At 41.6% G+C, this 26,715-nt stretch overlaps 1 protein-coding gene across 1 annotated transcript in view; it reads left to right on the top strand.

The window, feature by feature from the left end:
- CSMD1 (CUB and Sushi multiple domains 1) overlaps positions 1 to 26,715 on the top strand; it is a 1,409,269-nt gene that overhangs the window by 525,835 nt on the left and 856,719 nt on the right. The window contains exon 5 of the mRNA XM_057697717.1: positions 19,610 to 19,817. Coding sequence (XP_057553700.1) covers positions 19,610 to 19,817 — 208 coding nt within the window. The remainder of the gene's footprint in view (positions 1 to 19,609; positions 19,818 to 26,715) is intronic.

Below are 26,715 nucleotides of genomic sequence, written 5' to 3'. Positions count from 1 at the left end.
ACTGGAAATGACAATATGTTGCTTGCCAGTGCTTTAAGAAATGTCACTCAGGGTTTTTAATTACAGACTTTCTGCTGCTAGTGATGATGGGGGAGAGAAATCCTGGGAGAAGATATAGCTGGAGGGGAGGAGAAAGGAAGAAGTCATGCTTTTGTGGGTGCCGATCAATTCTGTGATATTTAAAACACAGCTGTGTTTTTATCAGTTACGTTACGGAGGTAGTATTTTAAAATGAATCTTAGATGCTCCTTCATGTCAGGACCAAGCATTGCAAAGTAAGATTGAATGGGACAGTCTTCATATAAAAAACCCAGCTCTAAATTAAGTCTGAATGGCTTTAGAAAATTTAGTTTCAACACCTTTCTTGCATAGTGTGTAAAAAACAACTCTGTCATACCAAAATTGAAAAAAACATATGTCAGCATTATTATAGTAAATCTGGTCTACATGGTTTGCATTTCACTATGCTACAAGGCTTTCTCATAGGCACTCTCTTTTTTTTAACATTGTCTCATTAAATACAATTTTGTAAAAAGTTTAAAGCATAGTCATAAGTGCCTCTATACATATTATTTTGTGGATTAATTTACAGTATTTTTCCATAATTTTTTTCCATGTTAGTACCATGTTAGGTTACAGGGCTGAAGTTGTCTAGTGCCCAAACCAATACCTGTCCAAGTAAATGCCATCCCTGGTGATGGGCAGTGATGGAAGTGTTTAATACCAAGGACTTGGTCATTCAAGATCCTGTTCTCTTACTTACTTACTAGCTCGACATCGTGGACAAGCTGTTTGCAAAACCTCTGGTTCTGAATCTGTTGAATTGGATTAATGCTACTTTTTTTTAATTGAAATATAGTTGATTTACAGTGTTGTGTTAGTTTCAGGTGTACAGCAAAGTGATTCAGTTTGGATTATATACATATACATATTATATACATATATATACACACACACATTATATACATATATATATATTTGGATTAATACTACTTTTAATTTCATGGGACTGGTAAAGTTTAGATGAGATGCTCAATGCACTTAATACCAGTAATAGCTATTATTATTGAAATCATTATGATTGAAGAGCTAGAATGGAACAAAACTGGAGACCAAAATAATTGATCCTCTGAAAAGCTCTCAGAGGCTAAAGGCATAGAACATATTACATTTTTTTTTCTTTTTAAGATTGGTATTGTCATAAACATTTCAGTTTTAATTGACAGCATTTTCTTCTCAGTATCCTCAGTATTATACAAATTAATAGTTCTCTCTCTCCCCATAATTGAACATAATGAGTGTTTCCAGTGTTTGCTTCTACACATAATGCTATAATTAGTGTCTCTGTACATATAGCATTGCTTTTGTTTCTTCTGTTTAATTATTTCCTAAGGATAGAATTCTCAGAATGTTATTTATGCTTGCAAACTTGCTGAACCAATTTCCATGCCGCAAGCATTTTCACTACAGTTACTCTTGGTTTTGATGTTAGTATTTCTTTTTAATTTGCTGAGAATTTACTAGCGTTAAAATGATGCCCCCAAGTTGGCTTGCTTTTTGATTTCCAGTGGAATATGCCTGCTGTCTAGTAGTGTTTGCGCATTCTTTCAAGAAATATTTACCCAGGACAGGCAAGATGTCAGGTACATTTAACGATCAAGTCAGTAGACTGTTTCTGTCAAGGGCCAGATAGTATTTTATGTGTTTCAAGCCATATGATCTCTGTTTCAGCTACTGTAGTCAGTTGTTTTGGAGCAAAAGTCTCCACGCTACCCAAACAAATAGGCATGGCTGTTTCCAGTAAAACTCGATTTACAGTTACAGATACTGGGCTGTGTGTGGCCCCTGAGATGCAGTTTGCTTACATTAGTTCTTCACTGGGGCTGCAAAGTGAACAAAACAAGAAAAATCCCAGCCGTCACGAGAATGTCTTAATGGGTTAGAGGTAGACCATGTAAATCAAAAAACAAACTAGTAAAAACAAATAAATACGTCACATATCCGATAAGTAATGTTTTTACAGGTGCTTTCACTAAGACAATGACATTTGATTGAGCTGTGGTGACCAGCTTCTTGGTTTGCTTAGGACTGTCCTGGTTTTTGCACTGAAAGTCCCATGTCCTAGGAAACAACTGTCTTTGGCCAAATCAGCATTATTTGGACCCCTCATGGAGAGGAGAGATTAAACTATATGAGCATGTCGAGAGCATGGTCCAGCCCAAGGACACAGCCAGGGCTTTGATCCCGCGTGAGCACAGGGTGAGCAGAGAGTAACTCGGCGGCCAGTGCGGTGGAGCAGACTGGGCCGTGCTATGGCTGTGGGAGGGAAGGTCAGAGGCGAGGGATGGGGAAAGATCTTGGGGGCCCCATGGACCATTATACAGACTTTAGCTTCTGTTCTGAGCTACGTGGGACGACGTTGGAGGGTTTTGACAAGAGACGTGGCATCATCTCATTTTGAATTTAAGATACTTACTCTGGCAGCTCCTTTGAGCAAAGAGTATACGGTGGGGAGGGCAAAATGGGGAAACCTATTAGGAAGCCACTGTGGTCTTCAGGGTGAGAGAGGCTGCTATGCTGAGAGACAGTAGGAGCAGTGGAGGCTGCAGAGTGCATTTGGGTTAAGGATACAGCTTAGAAAGGTCCACTCTTCAGAGAGACTTCTCTGAAGACCTAGTAGATAGTAGATTCCCTCCTGCTCTGGCCCTGGGCATTCTTCATCCTGTCATTTTGATTCTTTATCATCGCATTTGAAAAAAAAACTTACAGACTTCATTTTTTTTTTTGGGGGGGGGGTACACCAGGTTCAATCATCTGTTTTTATACACATATCCCCGTATTCCCTCCCTTCCTTGACTCCCCCCCAGACTTCATTTTTTAGAGCAGTTTTAAGATTACAGAAAAGTTGAGCAGGAAGTAGAAAATGTTCCCACATACTAATTCCTCTGCCCGGTACAGTCTCTGGTATTATTAATATCTTACATTAGTGTGGTACGTTTGTTACAACTGATGAAATAATGTCGATACACTTTGACAAATGCATACTGCCATATGCCCACCATTACAGTATCGTGTAGAACGCTTTCACTGCCCTTAACATCTTTTGTGTTCCACCTGTTCTTCTCTCCCTCCACCAGAGCCTCTGATATAACCCCTGATCGTCTTACTGTTTCTGTAGTTTTACCTTTTCAGAATGTCGTGTGGTTGAAGTCATAGAGTATGTAGCCTTTTCACATTGGCTTCTTTTAATATGCATTTAAGGCTATCCCGTGCCTTTTTGTAGCTTGGGAGTTCATTTGCTTACTTTTCTGAATAACATCCCATTATATACTCATAAATGCAACAGAGTTTGTTTATCCATTAACCTAAGGATATCTTGGTTGCTTGCAGTTTTTAGCAGTTATGAATAAAGCTGCTATGAACAAAAGCAAAACAAACAAACAAACAGGAATATGGCTTAACGAGCCAAGAGAATTTTATGACACAGTGGTTACGGGATATGAGAGAAATAGGAGAGTCATGGACGATGCCTTTTTTTCTAAGCCACCAGGAGAAGGGGCTGCCCGTCGATTGAAATGGAGGAGGCTAGGGAATTTCAGGTTTGGAGAAGGAAAAGTCAAGAGTATGATTTGGGGGTTAGTACATCTGGAATGCTACTTGAATGTCCCTATAGCTGTGCCAGGTTGGCAGTTGGCTACGTAACTCTAAAATTCAGGAGAGATCTGAAATTGGACGCGAATTTGAGAACTGTCAACATATGGGTGGTATATGTGTCCACATCACTGAAGCTAGATGAGATCACACAGGTAGTACATGCAGTTAGGAGGAAGAGAGGTCCAAATACTGAATCCTGAGCACCGCCCTAAGGATTGGGAGATGAAATCAGAGTAGTGAGGAGACTGAGAAGAAATGGTCAGTAAGGTTAGAGGCAGCCATGGGTGTAGTGTATAAAGTACTAGTGAATCAAAGCATATGTACACATTGTACCAGTGTCATTTTATTATGTCGATGCTATACTATACCTATGTAAGATGTAATCATTGGTGGAAAATGGAAGAAGGGTACACAAGATCACCCTGTACTATTTTTGCAACTTCTTGTGAATTTGCAATTATTTCAAGATACAGAAACTTTTAAAAGTCTGTTAAAAAAAATAAAGCGCTTCAAGGAGGAGGAAGTGGATAACTGTGGAATGTTGTTGCGAGCTTGTGTAAGCTGAGAACTGAGAACCGACCGTTGGATTTGTTGGTGTGGCTGACATGAGAAGAGCAGTTCTTGTGGATCAGTGAGGACAAAATCCTGACTCAAGTGGGTTCAATAGAGGATGGAAAAAAATTTAAGGATTGTAGTTATAGACATTTTTTTGAGGTGTGTTCCTGGGAAAGGGGTTTTTATAAATAAAGCTAAAGGTAGATATGGAGTCTGGAAATAGATGTGGAATCAAAAGATAGTTGTTTTCTAAAAATTTTTTGTTTGAATGGGGAAAATTATAACGTTTGTTTCCTGAGGGCAGTTCTCCAATAAAAAGGATAAACGATCATTTATTGAGAGGTTTGGCTGAGAAACTTGCCCAGCGATGAACGCAAGAGCACAGGCATAGGTGATAACTCTGAGTTAGGAGTGCTTACCGTTCACACAGGAAGGGCATTTTGTGAGCAGAAATGCAGACGGGTGGTCAGATATGGTGTCATTAGGTTGTAAAATTTCTCTTTTGAGTGCTTCTGTTTTCTTAGGGAAATAGGAAACAAAATCAGCATGTAGTGTTAAGGATGAGGTAAGAGATGCTGGCAGGCGGAGGAGCACGAGGGTACAAGATGGTCCTTCACCCCAGAGGGGACTGGATGGATGAGGGGAATAAAGTAGGAGTATTGTCACTAAAAGCCACCTTGGATGTGGCCCTCAACCTAAAGTTAGACCCATCAGTGTATTTGGCGGGGGGGGTGCTCCTGCTGTATTTACTTTGGGAGAAAATGTGGATTTGGTCCGATCTGAATCTACGTGCTGACGGTGGTGTTACAGCAGACACGAGGGGTAGCTGAGATGATGGCCGTGACACCTGAGGGCGGGAGGGGAGGAATGGGGCCACAGGTGGCCTGAGGGGAAGGAAGCGAAAACACATGGAGATCAGGGACCTGCAGGTCCATCGGGGTCAAATAATGATTGGAGTTAAGGTGTTTGAGAAAGTGACCCGGAAATACAGAAAGTGGAGGTCTGAAAATGGGACACCCCGCGCTGCAGCTCTGGAAAATGACCGCTCGCTGGTGCTGAGAAGGTGCAGGTGATGGTGGGAGTGAATGACCGCGTCGGAGCTGCGTTGTTGGAAGAGGGGCCGAATGAACTGAGGGGCCAATATTCAGAAGATGGTCTAGCTTGATACAAAAGTCAGCGAGAATCAGACCAATGCAGCGTTGGAGAAACGGATAGTGAGCCTGAAGGAAAACCCTGCAGGGACTGCTGGGGCTGCCCCAGGAACGCTGTGGGTGACTCCAAAGGAGAAGGTGTTAGATGCTGAGGACGAGAGACTCCAAACTACGGTGCTTCAGGGAGGGAAGAACAGAAAGCCGTCCGGAAGCTGTGAGGAGATGCATGTGGGTGGGCGTGTCGTCCAGCTCTAGGGAGAGTGGTCCTTGAGCTGTGGATGCTGAACTTTGACCTTTGGGAGGATTTCGTGTTGCCACATCCTCAGAAGACATCCGGTTGCCATGAGAAGGAAGTGAGGGGATACCTCAGAAGTGGTTGGGATGCAGGAAATTTTGCTGATAGTCGACCTTGAGTTTCAGAGGACCTAGCGGAAGGGTTGTAAGAGCTTGGGAGAGGTAGGGATAAGACACATGAGCTTTGGTAGATCTTTGAGCACATGAGGGTCTGAGGGGATGCGGGGTGACCCGGGAGACCAGTGTTTCTTCCAGTGTCTTCGGCAGGTAAGGATGAGGGATGTGCGAGGTTATCCTCCCGATGGTCTCCTGGGTAACGTAAGTGTGGTGAGGCTACGCGAACAGTAGCAGTAGAGCTGGGCCCGCTTTCATTCCAGCCCCCGGAGGCGTGGGAACCTGGGGAAGGAGGCTGCCTCCTGACCACCGGGCTCTGTGTGACTCTCTCCTCCTTCTGAAGCAGCCGCTAAACTCCTGGTGAAAGCAGTGTGTAGAACTTGGAAGGGCAGTCTTACGCAAAGCAGTGATAAAATGGTCAGAATTATTAAGTAAACTATCCTTGAGTGATCACCACATCCAAGTTGGAGAGAATAAGAATAGCTGTTTTCACTGAGTCATTAATATTTGCCTGTGTGCTGAGCATTTACAGCTATTGACCTATTTAACCTTCACAACCACCCTATGAATAGATACCATTATTATCTTCATTTCTAAATAACCACACTGAGGCCCAGAGACGAGAACTTGTGACACAAAAGAGGGAAAACTTGGATTCAAACCCAGACAGTCTGACTTGAAATTTTGTACTGGTACCAATATTCTACACAGCCTTTGGGAAGGTGGGTTAGAGAATATTGCCTAGTATAAGACATTGAACATGATAAATGTGTATACATTGTTTTTCTTTCCTGGATAATTTTTTCATGCAGTTTTTAAAACTGAGATGAAACTAAAATCCATTATATACTCTGCATTTTATAAATGTAATATTCTAAGTCAGGAATTTGTTGAAGCCGTGTTACAGATGCTTGGTGAATGGTGCGTGGTTTGCTTTGGGTGCACCATACTTTATTTAATGATTTATTGGTTGTTAAACATTTAGTTGGTTTCAATTTTTCTTTATGATAAATATGGCGACATGTCTCTAAATAATGTTTTATTCTGTATTTTGAATCATGCCCTTAAGATATATTCCTAGCAACATTTATACCCAGGCAAGCCTTAAAATAATTTTAGAATTTAGGATGAAACTTTTTAAAAGTTTTGAGATTCCTTAGGGGAAATAGTACACTCTTATTTCTGCTTACAGTTAAAATTATTTTCCCCACTTACAGAAATCAGTAGATTCAAACACATCTTTTATTAAAAACCTTATCTTCTTCTTGGATTAACTTGATGGCATTCAAGCTCCTGTAAGCTGTAGAATTTTTTCTTTTTTCAAATGCAAGATTTTGTGAGAACTCAATATAGGAAGCGGTTTTAAAGAAATAATTGCTCTGATAGACATTTGGTGTGGGAACAGAGCCCAGCCACTGGACCCCTCATAACCTCTGACCCCTTCACGTGGATGTCCGAGGACCACAGTTTTTAAAATACGGAGTGAAGTGACTCAGTAGCGATAGTCATCATTTTATTAAGAAATACTTCATGTGCTCATTTTTCCAGTCCGGTTTTTACCTGGCAGTTTCGAACCTAACTTCATTTTCTTTCCGCATAATGTGTAAAAAAGGGCGGGGGGAGATGATGGAATTCTAAATAGCGTTGGCTGAATTAGATACCCTCAGTTTCAGCTTCCAGACAAAAAATTCCTCTGGATATAGCAAATTTAACGTTAAAGTAAAATTTTTGATACATTTGTACTGCCGTTAACATTGAGGGATAAAAGTAGCTTACATTGTATTGATATAACTATATTATTTAAGTATTGGCCAGAATTATTTAGTTTACTTTAATGGTTATTTATTTTCTAATACATTTTACTTTTTATGTGTGATTTCTAAGTTTATATCAGATGTTTACAGAGCTTGAATATTTTTCTTCAGCTTCTGGGAAGCTTGTTCATAATCTCCCTTTCTTACTGTTTTGCTTTGATTATTTTGCTTTCTCTGCCTGCCTTGACTTTATTCTTGAAGTTTCCCCCCTGCTCTGCTGAGACTGAGAAGAACATTTGTGGACCTGTGACCTAGCTGCTTCCCAGAAACAGGCAGAGCAAAACAGGCAGCCAGCGAGCCCCTCCTGGAGTGCCGCAGCGATGAAACTTTCTTCTTGGCGATTAATTCTTGTCATGATAGCGTTCTGCTTAGAGGCTGGCTGCAGTTTCTAACGGAGTATTTTTTTAACTTCATCCTTGAAAATGCCTCGTATTTCTATAACTAATTTAACTTACTTTTCTGTTGCTGCTCTTAGAATTGACATGGTTTGATGCCATGCTTAGGCCCAGAAATATATATTATTATTATAGTCCCATTTCTCCTACTGAAGATGATTGAGTATAGACTCCAGGTACAGGAAATGTCGAGTCATTCACACAATGAGGAAGAAAAAAGAAGGAAACTTACTGAGTTCCAGGCTGCCTACCAGGAATAGCGGACTTTGTATAAAGGCAAGCTCATAAAGCTTACGGTCCAATGCTTTGCCCTTAGCACAGTGCTAAGAAGTCAGACAGAGCAGGATGAGGAGACAGGAGTGATCCAGAGTGGATGCCAGTTCATACACGGTCGTCAGTGGTCAGAGACAGTGGATCCAGGAGGGGACTAATGAAGGGGCCTGAAGGCAGGGCAGTGAGTGCAAAGGCCCTGGGGCAGGGACACACGTACCTCTGGTCCCAGGATGCAGTGGCCAGAGGGGAGGGAGTAGAGGTGGGGTGGACAGAGGCCAGGAAAAGTGGGAGTGAGATGGGGCGTGAGGGGAGGCAGTGGGTCAGATCACCTAGGGCTTCTCAGATCCTGGTTGGGTTTGATTTTATTCTGAGTGGGGATACAGAAAGTGTAACAGTTTTGAATGGAAAATTTTAAGATGCAAGTTAATTTTTAAAGGATCAGTCTGGTTAATTTGAGTGAAACAGTTTCCAGAGAAAGAATGAAAGTAAGACAATCAGTTAGTTTTAAATACTATTGTGTGTGTGCTTATAAGTTTATGTAAACAGCATTGAGGTGACTCCAAAGGTCTGTGGCCATATATATAATATATATTATGTATGTAAATCTAGCTAATGATCTCTAGTTTTGAAACCTCTATATCTAATTTTCAAGTAAAGCATTTGTTTTTAGTATTTTATTTATTAATAATTACAGGTAAAGTGTTAAATTGTTTAGTTACTATGTTTTTGCAGTGTTAACTGGCTTATAATCAGTGAGGCCTGCCTTGTGAAAGCATATCTCAGAAACTATAAACTTATATATTTAAAAATACAATTTGTCATATAAAATAATGTGTTACATCTGTCACACACATATTTCCCATCAAAATACTAGTCCTAGTTTTAGAGATAAGTTAAATAAAAACAACAATAAATTGATTATATCTAAACTGATTTTTAGGTTTTTCTAAAGGTATAACGTATTTTAGTTTTGAAAATTTAATGTCTATTTCCTAATTGAGTTCTTTATCAAAAAACCATGTGAAGTGTAGCAAAATGAGAGTATTTTCAAATACCATTGCAGTAATTCAAATGCTTTTAAATTACTTTAGATAAACGTATTGTTTAAGGGAAAATATATATAGTCTTACTATGTTTTAATAAGTTTAAATAGGTCAGATATCTAATCAATGATTTATCTTGACTCAAAGAAAGAATCCTACATAGCATTTTAATATGGTTTTAATTTCTCTTGTTTAAAAGGATCTATATAATACCAGTGAAAAGAACTGGGAAAAGCACTAATTAAAATGATCTAAATAAATGGTTCTCGACCAGGGACAATTTTGTGCCCTCGGAGCAACTGACAATGTCTGGAGACGTTGTTGGTTGTCACATGGGGGGATAATCTTGGCGATTAGCGGGTACACGGTAGGGTGCTGCTATACTTCTACAACGCAAAGGACAGGCTCTCAGAACAAAAAATTATTTGGCCCCAAATGTCAGTGGTGAAGAGGTTGAGAACCTTGGTCTCAGTGTTATCTCTTTATAAAAATTTTAAAAAGAAAATTGTTATCCTTGCCTCTCTTTATTGTAGGAGACACCTGTAATAATGAGGTGTAGGTACCTCCTAGAAAGTGCAGGGTCTTCATTCATGTACATTTCCCCAGTAGGTGACTGAAAACGAGGTATGAGTGAATATTTTATGATTGTGGATATCTCAGATTTTCATAGTTTTCCCTTGAAAATGGGTGATAATAATTAAAAATCAGGACAGGGATGTATGATACTGTGTCTTTGTACGTTTCTTGGGCCTTTAGAATGAGAGACGTTTATCTCTGAACTCTGAACTGTCACTGCTGCTGCTGCACTAGTCTTACTGTTACAAATAACAGCAGAAGCAAAATCAACAAAAACATGTTGAACTACAGTGGAGTCTATCACATAATGCTGTAAAGGCCAACTGATGAAACCCATCGTCTTAGCTCAAGGCTAAGGCCATAGACGTGTCAGCTTCATCCTCGGGTCCGTCAGGATGCCAGCAGTTGCTCTAGTAAAGTTCAGTTATCTTCAGTATGTTTTTATTGGGCACTTTAAAAATCATACAGGGTGGAATTCAAAAATAAGTAAAATATCATACATGACTTTGAGATTTCCTTTTTGGAGATTTTGAGAAATATGAAGAGATTTATTGTAAGGACTGCGCTCATGTGGTTTGGAGGCTGAGTCTTCATACCTGCGGTCAGCAAGCGGGATCCAGGGGAGACGGGGAATAAGTTCCAGTCTGAGTCCACGTATGAAGGCAGTCAGTCCACTCAGGCCTTCAGTGGATTGGGGGAGGTCCGCCGCGCTGGAGAGGGAAATCGGCTTCACTCCATCAAATGTTGCTCTCATCCAAAAACACCCTCACGGACACACCCGAGTCATGTTTTACCAGATGTCTAATTTAGTTGGAAGTTGATTCAGGAGGAAAGTAAGCCAGTGAGGAAGTAAGGCAGGAAGGTGAATGCCAGTGAGGTGCGTTTTAATAGGCTTAGTCCTGTGGGAATTGGTACTGACTCTCTCTGGGGCTTTTCTGATACTCTGTATAAGGTAGAGTTTAAAATTTCCCCCCAAGGGGAGAGAAGGTGGAGTGTTTATTCCCCACACCCCATCCCTCCTTTCTGGGTGACCCCTGAGTGTATTTTCCCGTCTAAACCGGGGGGTATATTACCCTTCCTCACATGCTGTTTACATGTACAGATGTATAACATGCTGTAGGCTAGAACACAAATTATCTTACAGAACTGGGGAAGACGCTAAAACAGTTAAAATGTATTGTTGGAGGAACATTTGAAGCACCATTGCAGTTGCTTCAGAGACACAGACACACACACACACACACACACACACGCACACACACACACCCCTCACTCTGAACTAAAGACCGTTTTCTATGATTTAAGTTTATTATCCAGTGAGTGGTATGAAATATTTTTTGTTTTGTTTTATATGCTTAATTTTCAAAGAAGTTATCATCAGACTATCTTATGTGTTCTGTACTATTTTCTTTGAAATGCTGCATTAAGAATTATAATATATCCTGCATCTGTTTAGTCGGACATAATTCCAGCTGTAACTCATTTAAAAATATTCTATGGTCATTAAAATATCTACCAGAGAAAACACAAAAGTGATTGCAGCTTGGAAGAATTATACTTTTTCTTCTCCGCTGACTTCTTTTATTTTCTTTCTGTTCTTTTCGTCTTCCTCATACCATCTATCTACTCCTCGTCCCAGCAAAACTGCCGTAACATCACACCACTTGGCTGTGCCTGCGGAGGGCGCCCCAGGCGGCTCTGGAATTAGTGAGCACAGAGCTCGCCCACTAGGCCATGCAAGTGTGGTCCTCCAGGGTCTGCTCAAGGCCTCAACTGCAGTCCCAGGAAAATCTAGATACTCGGCGTTTAAACTGTTAGAGTCCTTGGATCAAAGGGTGAGATATAGAAGTGACACTGGGGGTTATCCATTTCAAACACCCTCATTTCAAATAGAAGGGAGATGTGTTGCTGAGAGATCCGTGCTGACACCCACTTGCAGACCCCAGTGCAAAATAATTCCTACAGCAGGGAACATACACCCACCTCCTGGAGTCCCTGGAAACACAACTTCACCCCAGCTCTGTAGACGCCTTCTCCAGGTCTCAGAGCTTCTCTCCAGGTCTCAGAGCTTCCAACAGTTGAGGCATCCGAGGCGTCAAGGCTGCGTGCAGGGCAGGAGCTCCTGGGCCCTGCCTAGAGCTGCCGCCGAGGTGCGTGGCTGAGGTGTGCTTCCTGTGCGTGCTTACCCGTGTCAGGTAGGTCAGTGTCACCTCTGTTCAGGCAAGGTCACCGAAGTGTATTCCCAAAGAGCCCAGTGTGCTGCGTACCTCTTCACTCTTTTTCTGTGTTTATAGTATATCATGCGCACAGATATACCTGTTTCAGAGTCTTTACAATCATAAACAGGGCTTCAGTGCAGAGGTTGTAGTTTCAAAAAATTCAGGGTAATTTGATATCAGTGTTTCTCCTCTAACACTTGTGAAGGAGAGCTGTTTGCCAGCAAGTTGAATTACAAACCATCCATGCGGTCTTGGCTGCCAGGGCTAATATATTTCATTTAACCACCCAACCACAGCACTGGATGTGAAAACTTGTATGTTTCCTTCTCTGTAACGTTCCGTCTTTTTGTACAGTGCATATTGTGATTCTTTGGTTTTGCATCTGTTCTTTTTTTTTTTATTATTATTTTTTATTTTTTGGGGGGTACACCAGGTTCAATCATCTGTTTCCATACACACATCCCCGTACTCCCTCCCTTCCCCGACCCCCCCCCTCGAGTCCCCCCCACCCTCCCTGCCCCAGTCCTCCAAGGCATCTGCCATCCTCGAGCTGGACTCCCTTTGTTATACAACAACTTCCCACTGACTATTTTACAGTTGGTAGTATATATATGTCTGTGCTACTCTCTCGCTTCGTCTGTTTCCCCTTCACCCCCCGCCCCCTCCCATACCTCGAGTTCTCCAGTCCATTCTCTGTATCTGCATCCTTATTCTTGTCACTGAGTTCACCAGTACCATTTTCAGATTCCATATATCTGAGTTAGCATACAATATTTGTCCTTCTCTTTCTGACTTACTTCACTCTGTATGACAGATTGTAGTTCTATCCACCTCATTACATATAGCTCCATCTCATCCCTTTTTATAGCTGAGTAATATTCCATTGTATATATATGCCACATCTTCTATATCCATTCATTTGTTGATGGGCATTTAGGTTGCTTCCATGTCCTGGCTATTGTAAATAGTGCTGCAATGAACATTATGGTGCATGTTTCTTTTTGGATTATGGTTTTCTCTGGGTATATGCCCAGGAGTGGGATTAATGGATCATATAGTAGTTCCATTTTTAGTTTTTTAAGAAACCTCCAAACTGTTTTCCATGGTGGCTGTACCAACTTACAGTCCCACCAACAGTGCAGGAGAGTTCCCTTTTCTCCACACCCTCTCCAACATTTGTGGTTTCCAGACTTTGTGATGATGGCCATTCTGATTGGTGTGAGGTGATACCTCATTGTGGCTTTGACTTGCATTTCTCTGATGATGAGTGATGTTGAGCATCTTTTCATGTGTGTGTTGGCCATCTGGATGTCTTCTTTGGAGAAATGTCTATTTAGGTCTTCTGCCCATTTGTGGATTGGGTTATTTGCTTTCTTGGTATTAAGCTTCATGAGCTGCTTGTATATTTTGGAGATTAATCCTTTGTCCGTTGTTTCATAGGCAATTATTTTTTCCCATTCTGAGGGTTGCCTTTTAGTCTTGTTTATGGTTTCTTTTGCTGTGCAAAAGCTTTTAAGTTTCATGAGGTCCCATTTGTTTATTCTTGATTTTATTTCCCTGATTCTAGGAGGTGGGTCCAAAAGGATGTTGCTTTGATTTATGTCATAGAGTGTTCTGCTTATGTTTTCGTCTAGGAGTTTTATAGTGTCTGGCCTTCCATGTAGGTCTTTAATCCATTTGGAGTTTATTTTTGTGTATGGTGTTAGGAAGTGTTCTAATTTCATTCTTTTACATGTTGCTGTCCAATTTTCCCAGCACCACTTATTGAAGAGGCTGTCTTTTTTCCATTGTATATTTGTGCCTCCTTTGTCAAAGATAAGGTGCCCATATGTGTTTGGGCTTACTTCTGAGTTCTCTGTTCTATTCCATTGATTGTCCTTTCTATTTTTGTGCCAGTACCATACTGTCTTGATCACTATGGCCTTGTAGTATAGTTTGAAGTCAGGAAGCCTGATTCCACCAGCTCCATTTTTCCTTCTCAAGATTGCTTTGGCTATTCGAGGTCTTTTGCGTTTCCATACAAATCGTAAGATTTCTTGTTCTAGTTCTGTGAAAAATGCCATTGGTAATTTGATCGGGATTGCATTGAATCTGTAAATTGCTGTGGGTAGTACAGACATTTTCACGATGTTGATTCTTCCAATCCAGGAACATTGTATGTCCCTCCATCTGTTTGTGTCGTCTCTGATTTCTTTCATCAACGTCTTAAAGTTTTCTGCATACAGATCTTTTGCCTCCTTAGGCAGGTTTATTCCTAGGTATTTTATTCTTTTGGTTGCAATGGTGAATGGGAGAGTTTCCTTAATTTCTCTTTCTGCTCTTCCGTTGTTAGTGTATATGAATGCAAGAGATTTCTGTGCATTAATTCTGTATCCTGCTACTTTACTAAACTCATCAATGAGTGCTAGCAGTTTTCTGGTAGAGTCTTTAGGGTTTTCTATATATAATATCATATCATCTGCAAAGAGTGACCATTTTTCTTCTTCTTTTCCAATTTGGATTCCTTTTATTTCTTTTTCTTCTCTGATTGCTGTGGCTAAAACTTCCAAAACTATGTTGAATAATAGTGGTGAGAGTGGACACCCTTGTCTTGTTCCTGTTCTTAGAGGGAATTCTTCTAGTTTTTCCCCATTGAGAACAATGTTGGCTTTTGGTTTTTCATATATGGCTTTTATTATGTTGAGGTAATTTCCTTCTATGCCCATTTTCTGGAGAGCTTTGATCATAAATGGATGTTGAACTTTGTCAAAAGCTTTTTCTGCATCTATTGAAATGATCATATGGTTTTTATCCTTCAATTTGTTGATATGATGTATCACGTTGATTGATTTGCGTTTATTGAAGAATCCTTGCATCCCAGGGATAAACCCCACTTGATCATGGTGTATGATTTTTTTAATGTGCTGTTGGAGTCTGTTAGCTAGTATTTTGTTGAGGATTTTTGCATCTATATTCATCAGTGATATTGGTCTGTAGTTTTCTTTTTTTGTGACATCTTTGCCTGGTTTTGGTATCAGGGTGATGGTGGCCTCGTTGAATGAGTTTGGGAGTGCTCCGCCTTCTGCAATATTTTGGAAGAGTTTGAGAAGGATAGGTGTTAACTCTTCTCAAAATGTTTGATAGAATTCACCCGTGAATCCATCTGGTCCTGGGCTTTTGTGTGTTGGGAGATTTTTAATCACTGCCTCAATTTCCGTACTTGTGATTGGTCTGTTCATGGTTTCTATTTCTTCCTGGTTCAGTCTTGGAAGAATGTATTTTTCTAAGAATGTATCCATTTCTTCCAGGTTATCCAATTGATTGGCATATAGTTGCTTGTAGTAGTCTCTCATGATGTTTTGTATTTCTGAGGTGTCCGTTGTGACTTCTTTTTCATTTCTAATTCTGTTGATTTGCATCTTCTCCCTTTTTTTCTTGATGAGTCTGGCTAATGGTTTATCAATTTTGTTAATCTTCTCAAAGAACCAGCTTTTAGTTTTATTGATTTTTCTTATGGTTTCTTTCCTTTCTTTTTCATTTATTTCTGCTCTGATATTTATGATTTCTTTCCTTCTGCTCACTTTGGGGTTTCTTTGTTCTTCTATCTCTAGTTGTTTTAGGTGTAAGGTTAGGTTGTTTATTCGATCATTTTCTTGTTTCTTAAGGTAGGACTGTATTGCTATCAACTTCCCTCTTAGAACTGCTTTTGCTGCGTCCCATAGGTTTTGGGTTGTTGTGTTTTCGTTGTCATTTGTTTCTAGATATTTTTTGATTTCCTCTTTGATTTCTTTAGTGATTCCTTGGTTGTTTAAGAGTGAATTGTTTAGCCTCCATGTGTTTGTATTTTTTGCAGTTTTTTTTCCTATAATTGATATCTAGTCTCATGGCGTTGTGGTCTGAGAAGATGCTTGATATGATTTCAGTTTTCTTGAATTTGCTGAGGTTTGATTTGTGACCCAAGATGTGATCTATCCTGGAAAATGTTCCATGTGCACTTGAGAAGAAAGTGTAGTCTGTCATTTTTGGATGGAATGTCCTATAAATACCAATGAAGTCGAGATGGTCTAATGTGTCATTTAAAGCTTGTGTGTCTTTATTTATTTTCTGTTTGGATGATCTGTCCATTGATGTAAGTGGGGTGTTCAAGTCTCCCACTATTATTGTGTTACTGTCGATGTCCCCTTTTATAGCTGTTAGCATTTGCCTTATGTATTGAGGTGCTCCTCTATTGGGGGCATAGATATTTACCATTGTGATATGTTCTTCTTGAATGGATCCCTTGATCATTATGGAGTGCCCTTCCTTGTCTCTTTTAATAGTCTTTACTTTCAAGTCTAATTTGTCTGATATGAGTATTGCTACTCCAGCTTTCTTTTGACTTCCATTTGCATGGAATATCTTTTTCCATCCCTTTTCTTTCAGTCTATATGTATCCCTTGGTCTGAAGTGGGTTTCTTGTAGGCAGCATATAGAAGGGTCTTGTTTTTGTATCCATTCAGCCAGTCTGTGTCTTTTGGTTGGAGCATTTAATCCATTTACATTTAAAGGGATTATTGACATGTGTGTTCCAATGACCATTTTCTGAATTGTTTTGGGTTTGTATTTGTAGGTGTTTTCCTTTTCTTGTGTTTCCTACTTAGAGAAGTTCCTTTAGCACTTGTTGTAAGGCTGGTTTGGTGGTGCTGAATTCTCTTAACTTTTGCTTGTCTGGAAAGCTTTTGATTTCTCCCTCAAATCTGAATGAGATTCTTGCTGGGTAGAGTATTCTTAGCTGTAGGTGTCTCTCTTTCAGGACTTTCAGTATATCCTGCCATTCCCTTCTGGCCTGCAGAGTTTCTGTAGAAAGGTCAGCTGTTATCCTTATGGGTTTTCCCTTATATGTTGTTTGTTGCTTTTCTCTTGCTGCTTTTAATATTTTTTCTTTGTGTTGAATTGTCGTTAGTTTGATTAATATGTGTCTTGGTGTATTTCTCCTTGGGTTTATTCTGTATGGGACTCTCTGTGCTTCTTGGACTTGGTGAATTATTTCCTTTCCCATGTTGGGGAAGTTTTCCACTATAACCTCTTCAAATATTTTCTCAGACCCTTTCTTGTTTTCTTCTTCTTCTGGGATGCCTATAATTTGAATGTTGGTACGTTTAAGGTTATCACTGAGGTCTCTGAGACTGTCTTCTAATCTTTTTATTCTTTTTTCTTTTTCCTGCTCTGTGGCGTTTATTTCCCCCATTCTATCTTCCAACTCACTTATTCGTTCTTCTGCCTCAGTCATTCTGCTGGTTATAGCATCTAGAGTATTTTTAATTTCAGTTATTTTGTTATCCATTGCTGTTTGTTTTTCTGAGTTCTTATGAACTGTTTCTTGTACTTTCTCTATTTTGTTATCGAGATTTTGTATCATTTTTACTATCATTACTCTAAATTCTTTTTCAGGCATTTTTCCTATTTCCTCTTCATTTATTTGGTCTTGTGGGTTTTTTTCCTTCTCCTTTGCCTGCATGGTGTTTCTTTGTTTCCTCATGGTTGTCCAAACTTTTGGGGTTGCTTGTCCTGGCGATAGAGGTGTTTATAGAAGACTGTCCAAGCCTCAGACGGCTATGTCGGGCTCCCTGCAGCCCTCTCTGGTGTCCGAGGCCGTCTGCTGGTGTTCAGCTGGTTCTCTGTGGGAATCACTGTGTCCTTCCGTGCATTCCCAGTGCATCTGTGGAGAGGGATGCACTCCACGTCTCTCTACTTTGCCACCATCTTTTCTCCTGCATCTGTTCTTAAATTGAGACGACTTAACTTTTGTAGAATATAATGACATTAGGTAAATAAAATCCTACGTTGTAAATAGAATTGTTTTATGTATTGTGTTATATGTTAATGCTCATGTATATGATGTTTGTATATAAAAACTGTATTACTGCAGAGGCATCTATCTGTGTGATATGCTTACACACACAGTAGTTTCATCAGTAGCAAATGTAAATATCTGTGCCACGTGATCTTATCTGTCTAGTCACACAAGCTGCCAAAGGCAAATTTCTCCATCTTGGCGACAGGCTGATTTTGTCTATCACTTACATCGCAGCACTGACGTCCCTAAGTGTTAAATACAATCCTCTCTTGGTGTCCACGGGAGATTGGTCCCAGGACCCCTGCAGATGACTAAATCTGTGGACGCTCAAGTCCCTGATACCAAATGGCATAGTATTTGCATATGACCTACACGCATCCTCATGTACACTTTAAATTCTTTCTAGAATACTTATAATACCTAATACAATGAAGATGCTGTGTAAATGGTTGTTGGCGTGCAGCAAACTTAAGTTTTGTTGTTGGGAACCTTCTAGGAATTTTTTCGTGTATTTTCACCTGCCGTTGGTAGCATCTATGGATGCAGAATCTGCAGGTACAGAGGGCCAGATGTATACTATTTGCTGGGATTATCTGATAGGGAGGGAGGGAGGGCAGGAGGGAGGGTGGGAGAGAAGGAGAGAGAGGAGGAGGAAAAAAAAGGAAAGGAAGGAAGGAAAAAGAGGGAGGAAAAGAAGGAGCAAGAGAGGAACAATATTTACAGACGTATCTTAAAACATGTTATTTCACAACTATTTATCTACCCTGTACATACAGTTTCCTACATACATAACATTTTGTAATAGATGATTATCTAAATTAAATAGCATCTATTTTTTACTCTGTGGAAAACTTTACAAGATCCATTTCTCTTCAAAACAGTATTTATTCCAATGCTAATTTATATCCTAAATGTGTTTTATCTTACTGGCCTTTTCTAAGATAACCCATTCTAAGTTTTCACGCAGCTATTTCCTGCTTAGAACTTTTTTTGAATTGATGCGTCTCTGTTATCATATTATTCAAGAACTTATCTGAAATTCAAAACCAAGTGCACATTCCAAACTGTACAAGACATAAAGATGAGGATGACTGCTTCTTTTAAGATCACTGTATTTTCAAAGCCAGCTCTCGAAAAATAAAGAAAAGATGGCCACGTACTGTTTTTTTTTTTTCAGTTGGGGTATAGTTTAGTTGCTCTACAGTGTTGTGTTAGTGTCTGCTGTACAACGAAGTGAATCAGCTGTACGTATACATATATCCTCTCCCTCTTGGACCTCCCACCCACCCGCTCCCCTCCCACCTATCTAGGTCATCACAGAGCACCGAGCTGAGCCACATACTTTTAAGACTCAAAGTGTTGCCAACTCATTTCCATCTCCCAAGATGCAGAGAAAACCTTTGAAAATACGGTTAAGCTGTCTGTGAATGTCATGTGTGTACTACCTGCACGTTCTAGAGTTTAGAAAAGACACATTTCACCTCTTTCTGTAGTGGCGGTTCCGTTAACAACGCCAGGTCATCGGTAGACTTTTTACGTCTTTCTGTAGCACTGAACTCACGCATCAGAAGAAACGCTTTGTTGGATCGTGTGTCGCAGTTTGGGGTTCGGAGAACATCTGTCACCGATCAGGAGCGACACTTGGTGGCGATGCTTGTGTGTGAGGCCGTTTCCAAGTACGCTTTCTCTGCTTCTGTCCCTTCCAGCGGAGGGGGCCTGCGGGGGGACCTTGCGGGGGACCAGCAGCAGCATCTCCAGCCCCCACTTCCCTTCCGAGTACGACAACAACGCCGACTGCACGTGGACCATCCTGGCGGAACCCGGGGACACCATCGCTCTGGTCTTCACTGACTTCCAGCTCGAGGAAGGCTATGACTTCTTAGAGATCAGCGGGACGGAAGCACCGTCCATGTGGTGAGTAAGAAACGTCCTTCGCTCCTTCCACAGCCGGCTTCAGAAAGCCGTGTCTTTCCTTGCCTTGCTCTTTTGGCTGCTAAAGTGTCATCTCTATTGCAACTGAGGTCAGGGTTTCTAAGATGTCTTTGTGCTGGCATTTGGAGCTGCAGAAGGTATCTGGCCTTGGGCGCTGGGCCGTATCGGTCCTCATGTGGGGCTGTTATAGAGCAACACAGAAGATGGCAGCTAAGTGAGCTCCGCTAGTCTTGGATTGGGTCTGGAGCTGATGCAGTGTAAACGGATATTTTTAGATGGTGGAAATTTAAAAATGTCGTGTCACCAGTTGTCTGTCGCCTCTACTGCAGATGTGTGATTACGTATGTCTCTTCCTCCCTGGAGACACTGCACCAAAATATACAACCACCTGTGCGGGTCACGGGCGAAGCATGAATGCTAACCTGGTACATAGGTAATGCCAGCCGTCCCGTGATCAGGTGTCTGGCTAGTGTGCTGGTGGTGACGGGGGACGAAAACCCGGTCGAATCCGTTACCACCTCTGGTTTGCGGTGCTCCTTCGAGCGGCTTTGCTGTGTCTATGAGTACAATTGAAAAGGGAGGATTTGAAGAACAGATGTTTGGAGACTGAAAGTATACCTCAAATTACGTTGGTCATCACAGGTTGAACTGGTTTTTTTGTTTTGATTTTTAAATTTCTTAGCGTTTTAAACACTGCAGCTGTTACCTATCTCAGGTCTTGAACAATAAGGAAACTTGACGATATGTATGTTCAAATTAAGCTGGAGTCGAGGACGTGTCGGCTGTGTGTGCCATGGTGGTGAAGATGAAATGAGTGATTTTGAATGTCTCTGTAGATTTAAGTTTGTATTTCAGTGCAATGACTGAAGGATGAGAGTGTCAAACCCAACACGTCATAAATTAGAGCACCTGTTTTAAACCCGTTCTCAACTTTGAATTTTATTTTATTTTTCAAGACTCGACTCAAGACTCAAAGCAGAGGATTCATATTTACAGTTTAAGTAATTTCATTCATTTTATTGTCCTTACGGTAAATGTTTCTTCAATTAAGAGAAAAATAGCCACTGCCTCTATGGGCTTTGTTTTCAATTTTGTTGATCTGGACAATACTTTTAGATGGAGCAAGGTTACCCTTTTGCTTATTTCATGTTATACAACTGAAAGCCTCAAGGATCGGTTTATGTTATTATGTTATTATCTATCTAGCTTTTTGTAACAACAGACTTAATGGAAACAGATACCAAACTGAAAGCTGAATGTCCTGGATTCTGCTCCAGGTTCTGTCACAAACCATCGTTGTGACCTTGGACAGATCATTTAACTGCTTACATACAAAGGGGCTCTCCTAAATGAGCTTTTAAATTAATTCACTCAGCATCTACTCAGTGCCTTTCTCTGTCCATCACTGTAGGAGATTCAGTGATGCAACACCCTCCTGGCGCTAAAATCACATTGTTTTTGGTTTCCAGGAAATCATTGCAGTGCAAAACTGTGGCGACATAGTCTCAGAAATTCAGTGATTAATGGTAAATGCCTTATTTGTGAGAGATTCTAGAGTGCTGGGCGTCACCTGGATGGTGAGGTGTCAGCTCGGGGAAAGAGAGAAAAGTGAGGCATATGGGATGGTGATTGTAGACGCCATGGTCAGATTGGCTTTTGCTAAGCAAACTCTGTTTATGAAAGAAGGCAAGCTCTGTGGAGTGGATGTCCACATCCAAGCCTGAAAGAAAAGTAGGGCTGCTGGACAGAGACACACTCCCTCCCGAGCAGGCCCACTGCCTAGGCTCTGTGTATCTTCAGAGGGCAGCCCCAGGGGCGAGGCCATGTTCCTTGACTTGGTTTTGCCCATTTCTTCTTTTCTCATCCTCATCCCGGTTGATTTCTCTCGTATCCTCTCCTCCCCTTTGTTCTTTCTCCATCAGTCCTTTTCCCTGACACGGGTCCCCTCCTGCTTCAACACCAGACTCAGAGAAGTGTGTGCGGGCGGGGTCTTGGATATGCTAAAACGGTGTGCCGTCGGACACGCCAGGTGGGGCCGGGGCAAACCCTGGGTATGAGAGCAGCAGCTCACCACCGTCACCACGTGAGGAACATTGTTGTGGCGGCCAGAGAAACTCCCCCGTCTTCCTGGTGTTCAGATTAGGACTGGAAGACACTTCCCAGCTCTCTGAAATCTCTCTCGTTGTTTGCCGGGACACCAAGATCAACAGTCCAGCAGCGGATGGGAAGATTCAGGCAGTTGTTGGAAAAGCTCCCTGCGGGACTTTGACCCTGCTGCCCTCTGGGCTGACGAGCTGGGTTCATCGCGATTCCTCTCCTTCCACAGTCGTTGTCGGGCAGGTACAGAGGTGGGTCGGTAATTATGTTCTCGCGATGACTTGCATCGTCCTGTTGGCTCGGCACAAAAGCCCTGTGGGGGGGATGTTAGTCTGTTTGCCCTCTGCTGATGAAGAGTCTGCGAGGCCCAGAGGGGAGCGGTGGCAGAGCCGAGGGACCACAGGCCGCACGGGAGCAGGGTCTGGGGTATGTTTTCTTTTCACTGTAAGCCCCCCCCCCCCCTCGATGGGACAACCCAGGTCTGAGCCTAATGGCCTGTCGGGAGGTTCCCTTTTCTCTGTCTCAGGACTGTGACTGCAGTTGAGATCCCAAAGCCTTGGGCAGGCAGCCACCATGGGGAGACGGGGCGACGGGCCACTTGAGAAGCAGGCAGCACACACGCTGCATCGGAGGAGTCGGGGGCAGCAGAGCTTTTCGGGGTGACATCGAGTGCGGATCACACTTATGAAGAGAAGGATCTTGGCCATGGGACCCCTTCAATGGAATGCTCTTCCATGGAGGTGGAAAAGGGGAAGATGGCTTTCGGAGACCACTGCTGGAACAGGCAGGGGCACATTTACAGAACGGAACAGAATCACTTGAGTTACCTTTTCAGAGTTATACAAATGCATAATAGGGCTTCTCTTCAAAAGACCAGTATTTAACCGTACCTTTCAAGTGACAGCCTCTGAAATGTTTCATGCTCTAAATTGGTATATGTAAAAGATTTACCCATCCCCACATTGCAAGAAAAATGCCAAGTGGCCACGTAGGTGGATCGCCTCCTCTCAGGCGCGAGGTTAGACGGCAGCGACAACAGGACAGTGCTGACGGCTGTGAGGAGCGAGAGTGCACACACACATATAATTTTCCAATGATCTATTTTTAAATGACAGACTCTACAAGCAAGGGCACTCTGAGAAGAAGCTACTTGGAAAATTGTTACGAACAATAATAGGATTAGCCTTATTTTCATTTCATTTGGAGTGAAATTACCAACTCAGCTTTGTTTTATGTAAGGGTTGCCATGGTTACAGCAGAGCGGGTCTAAAAGTGGTGGATGATGTAAAGTCCCCAAATTATCCGTCTATTAAATGGGGGGGGGGCGTCCCTTAAGCCTAATCGACTCTGTGTACATCAGATGAAGCTGAGTTTGTTTTTAACTAGTTAGGCTCTAATTTTAAACAGGTTGGCCTCTTATCAATACCCTCCTTTAAGAGAAAGCTGTCGGGCCTAGTTGTTTTTGCAACGTGGTCCAGTAATTATGATGTTTTTTCCTGAAATTAAAAACCTGGTTAGCTGTGAGGCTAGCCACACATACTTACTTTTTGAAGTGGTTTGGTGGGAGTATTGTCTAAGTCCTAATTCCGGAAATATCAAGAAGAAAGAAAATTGATTTTATTTCAGAGTTAAGCTACTGAGGTTTCTAAATTAAGACACAGTGGTTAAAGGGATTAGGAACATCATAGAGTCTTGACAAGAAACAAGTAAGAGAGCATTTACTATCTTTAAAATATGCATTCATATTTGGGAATAATTATCCCATTTCATGACAGGGAGTGTGTGTACAAGGTAGAGAAGAAAAGAAAACAAGGAATAATAAGAAATGTGTTAAAAATACACCCCAGACTCACTTAAATGCATCAGCTTCTTAAAAACCTTCAGTGACTGAGCCACAGACCATCCGAATAAAGCTCAAAAAGCCACAGCAGGTCTTTCAGGGCTTTTCAGGGCGTGGCCCAGCCTGCCCTCCAGCCTGGCCTCCTCCCCTCCCCGGCAAGCATCCCTCACTTTCCCCACTGAATGCACCCCTGTCTTCACCACAGCACATGTTTTTGTCTCTTGCACATTTGTTCAGGAACCAGCCTCCGTGTGGAAGGCCCACGTGGCCCAATGTAACCAACATTAAATTAGCAAAGTGCTTATAGGACATATGGATGGTAGAATATTCCAAGAAGTACCACCAGGGGGGCAAACAGGTTATATATCTGCCTCCCTGGGAGACTTCAGTGATCATCAATGCAGGAATCCTTCTTGGCTGATTTATACTAGGTCTGACTTCTTATATCAATAGAAAATCTGTTACTTTATGATTTTTTAAGGTTTAAGTTCAATCATTCACTAACCAACATGATTCTACCCCTTTGCCTGTCTGGACTGTGCAAGATTACATATAAGAGGACAAAAAATAGTTTTGTAACTATGCTTTATTGTGTTCCCATTAACCAGGCACAACTTCACCATTAAATCAATCTAATCAGTGACTTGCTGAAGCCAAAACAGAACTTCAGAGAAACTGGTGAAGCTGAGTGAGCTTCAAAGGACCCTTGAAGGGTCAGTTAACACCTACGATGTTTATCCAGCTTGTCACTTAATTGATAACTGACTAGGTGTGTATTTAATTTCTAATGAGGATGGGTTATTGAGGCATATGCAGAGCCGTGGACGCCCTGAAATCAGCCCTTCCCTTACCTACCCAGGAAGGAAAGGAAGCCCCTTCCCTTCCCTCCTCATTTCATTTGTTAACTGTTCATTTTAAAATCATTTCATGGAGGATTTGCAGACCAACTCAGAGAGCTGGTGTATCACCCAGCCCAGCTTTGCCTGACAGTCACATCTTATACAACCCAGTATCGTCATGGAAACCACGAAATTAACACAGGTCCTGACTTACTTGCGGACCTGATTTGCATGTTCCCTGCTGCCCTTTTTCTGCTCCAGAACTCAGTCCAGGGACCTTTATAGTGCTCAGTTCTGTCCCTTTCGCCGCCTCCAAGCGGTGGCTGTTTCAGTCTTTCTGTTTCATAACCTTGACCTCCCCCGTGTTCTTTTGGAAAGATGATGGCGTTTTTTTTAGGTATAAGGAGGGGGAGGCCGTAGAGCATGGCCCCATGACCACCAACTGAAATAACTGGCTTTCTTTCTCTTGTGTTTTCCATCTTAAATATAAATTTCATAATTCCATGGCACAAACCTGTTGTAACGTTTGCATTTTCTATGAAGCAAGCATAACATAAACCAGCATCATATGTGTGTGTGTGTATATCAGCATATGAATGTCTGCTTTTCTGGAACCTCTACACACTATCCAGAGGCCTAAGGCCATAATTAACATGATGTTACTATAGCCTTTTCCCTAAACCCCTCTTGTACTCAAAATATCTTTCTCTAAAAATGTCTTTGAATAATGTATTATTCTAAAAAAAAACCTTACACTGAATAATAATATTCAATAAGTATTGCTGTGTACCAGGCAAATGTGAGCAGTTGCCACTACTTAGAGATAGTATTATCCCCATTTTATAGGCGAGAAAAATGAATTCAGAGAAGGTTAAATATCTCACCATGCAGTTGCCAGGTGGCGGAGCAGGGATTGAAACAGGCAGTCCCAAGCTGTTTTTCTTCCTCTATTTAAGTATGTCAAGATGATATTTCTTTACTGTTTTTAGTCAGGAAAATAAAAGTAAATAAAACACTTTTATTAAAATTTTTATTATTAAAAATAAAAGAAGTATGTTGTATGATCCCAGAATGACTACAATTCTGTCTGGCCTCATTGGACACCAAGGGAAGCAGGAGGCCACTTCGAGTCTAGATCTGGTCCTGCTGCTCCATGGTGGTGACATCATGACCCCTCCTTTTAAAGTCTTCTTTCTCTGTGTTATTAGGTGTAAGGTAAGGTAGTAAATCTTACTTGTTATGTATAGTTGTGAGTATAAATGCCGTGATGGATATTATAAAGCTGCTAAAAGGGGGCATACTGTAAAGACATTGCCAACAATGTAAATATCAAGGCTTCCTCTCTATAACTTTGACTCATTTTACATTAGAGGTGGTGAGAAAATAATGGCCAGCCCAATCATCCCCAACCCTCCAAACTCAATAGGGAAGTAAAGGGAAATGTGTCCACTCACAGCCAGTTCTACAGAACGGAGAATTTCTAACCTGAGACATTCTTTCCCACGCGCCATCCAGATGACAGCTCCATGACTTACGTAGATTAGGTGACCCCCCACACAGTGCTTACGCAAACCTCTTCCCACTCTGTCCCCCTCCTGGTGGCAGCTATCTGTCCGGGGACACTTCGCGCCGACGGGCAGCAAAGGGCTCACTGGAAACTCTGTATCTGAGCTGAGCAGACTGGCTGTGTTTCAACAAGCTTCCCATCAGGTGTACTTTTTCAATGCACCAATTTCCTTCCATTTTCACCGGAAATGCACCATCTGTACTAGGTGCTGAAGGAAGGGTCTTTCTTGCTGGAATTGCCTTGAGGAGAAAAGGAGGCTGTCTCTGATGAGCCAGGAGAAACTTCTGCCCATTTTCAGTCTCCCGGGTCCTCCACCCCCGATTCATGACTGGGCAAACATACCCAAAGTGAGGACTTCCGTGCCCTGCAATCTCCCTCCTAAGGAGTGTGATGGTTTATTAGTAGGTACCCTGGTGCTGTTTTATTGCCCAGAAGTGTTTTATTTCCGTATTTCTTCACAGATATCTGAAATACAATCAGAGTAGTTCATCTTAGATAGCTTTCATTTTGGCTGGAATTAATGCTTAGAATTTCAAA

Source organism: Hippopotamus amphibius, chromosome 10 (assembly GCF_030028045.1).
Source record: "Hippopotamus amphibius kiboko isolate mHipAmp2 chromosome 10, mHipAmp2.hap2, whole genome shotgun sequence".
In the NCBI taxonomy this organism is placed as follows: Eukaryota; Metazoa; Chordata; class Mammalia; order Artiodactyla; family Hippopotamidae; genus Hippopotamus; species Hippopotamus amphibius.
The sequence above is the reverse complement of the archived record's forward strand: the minus strand, read 5'-3'. Positions and strand labels throughout refer to the sequence as shown.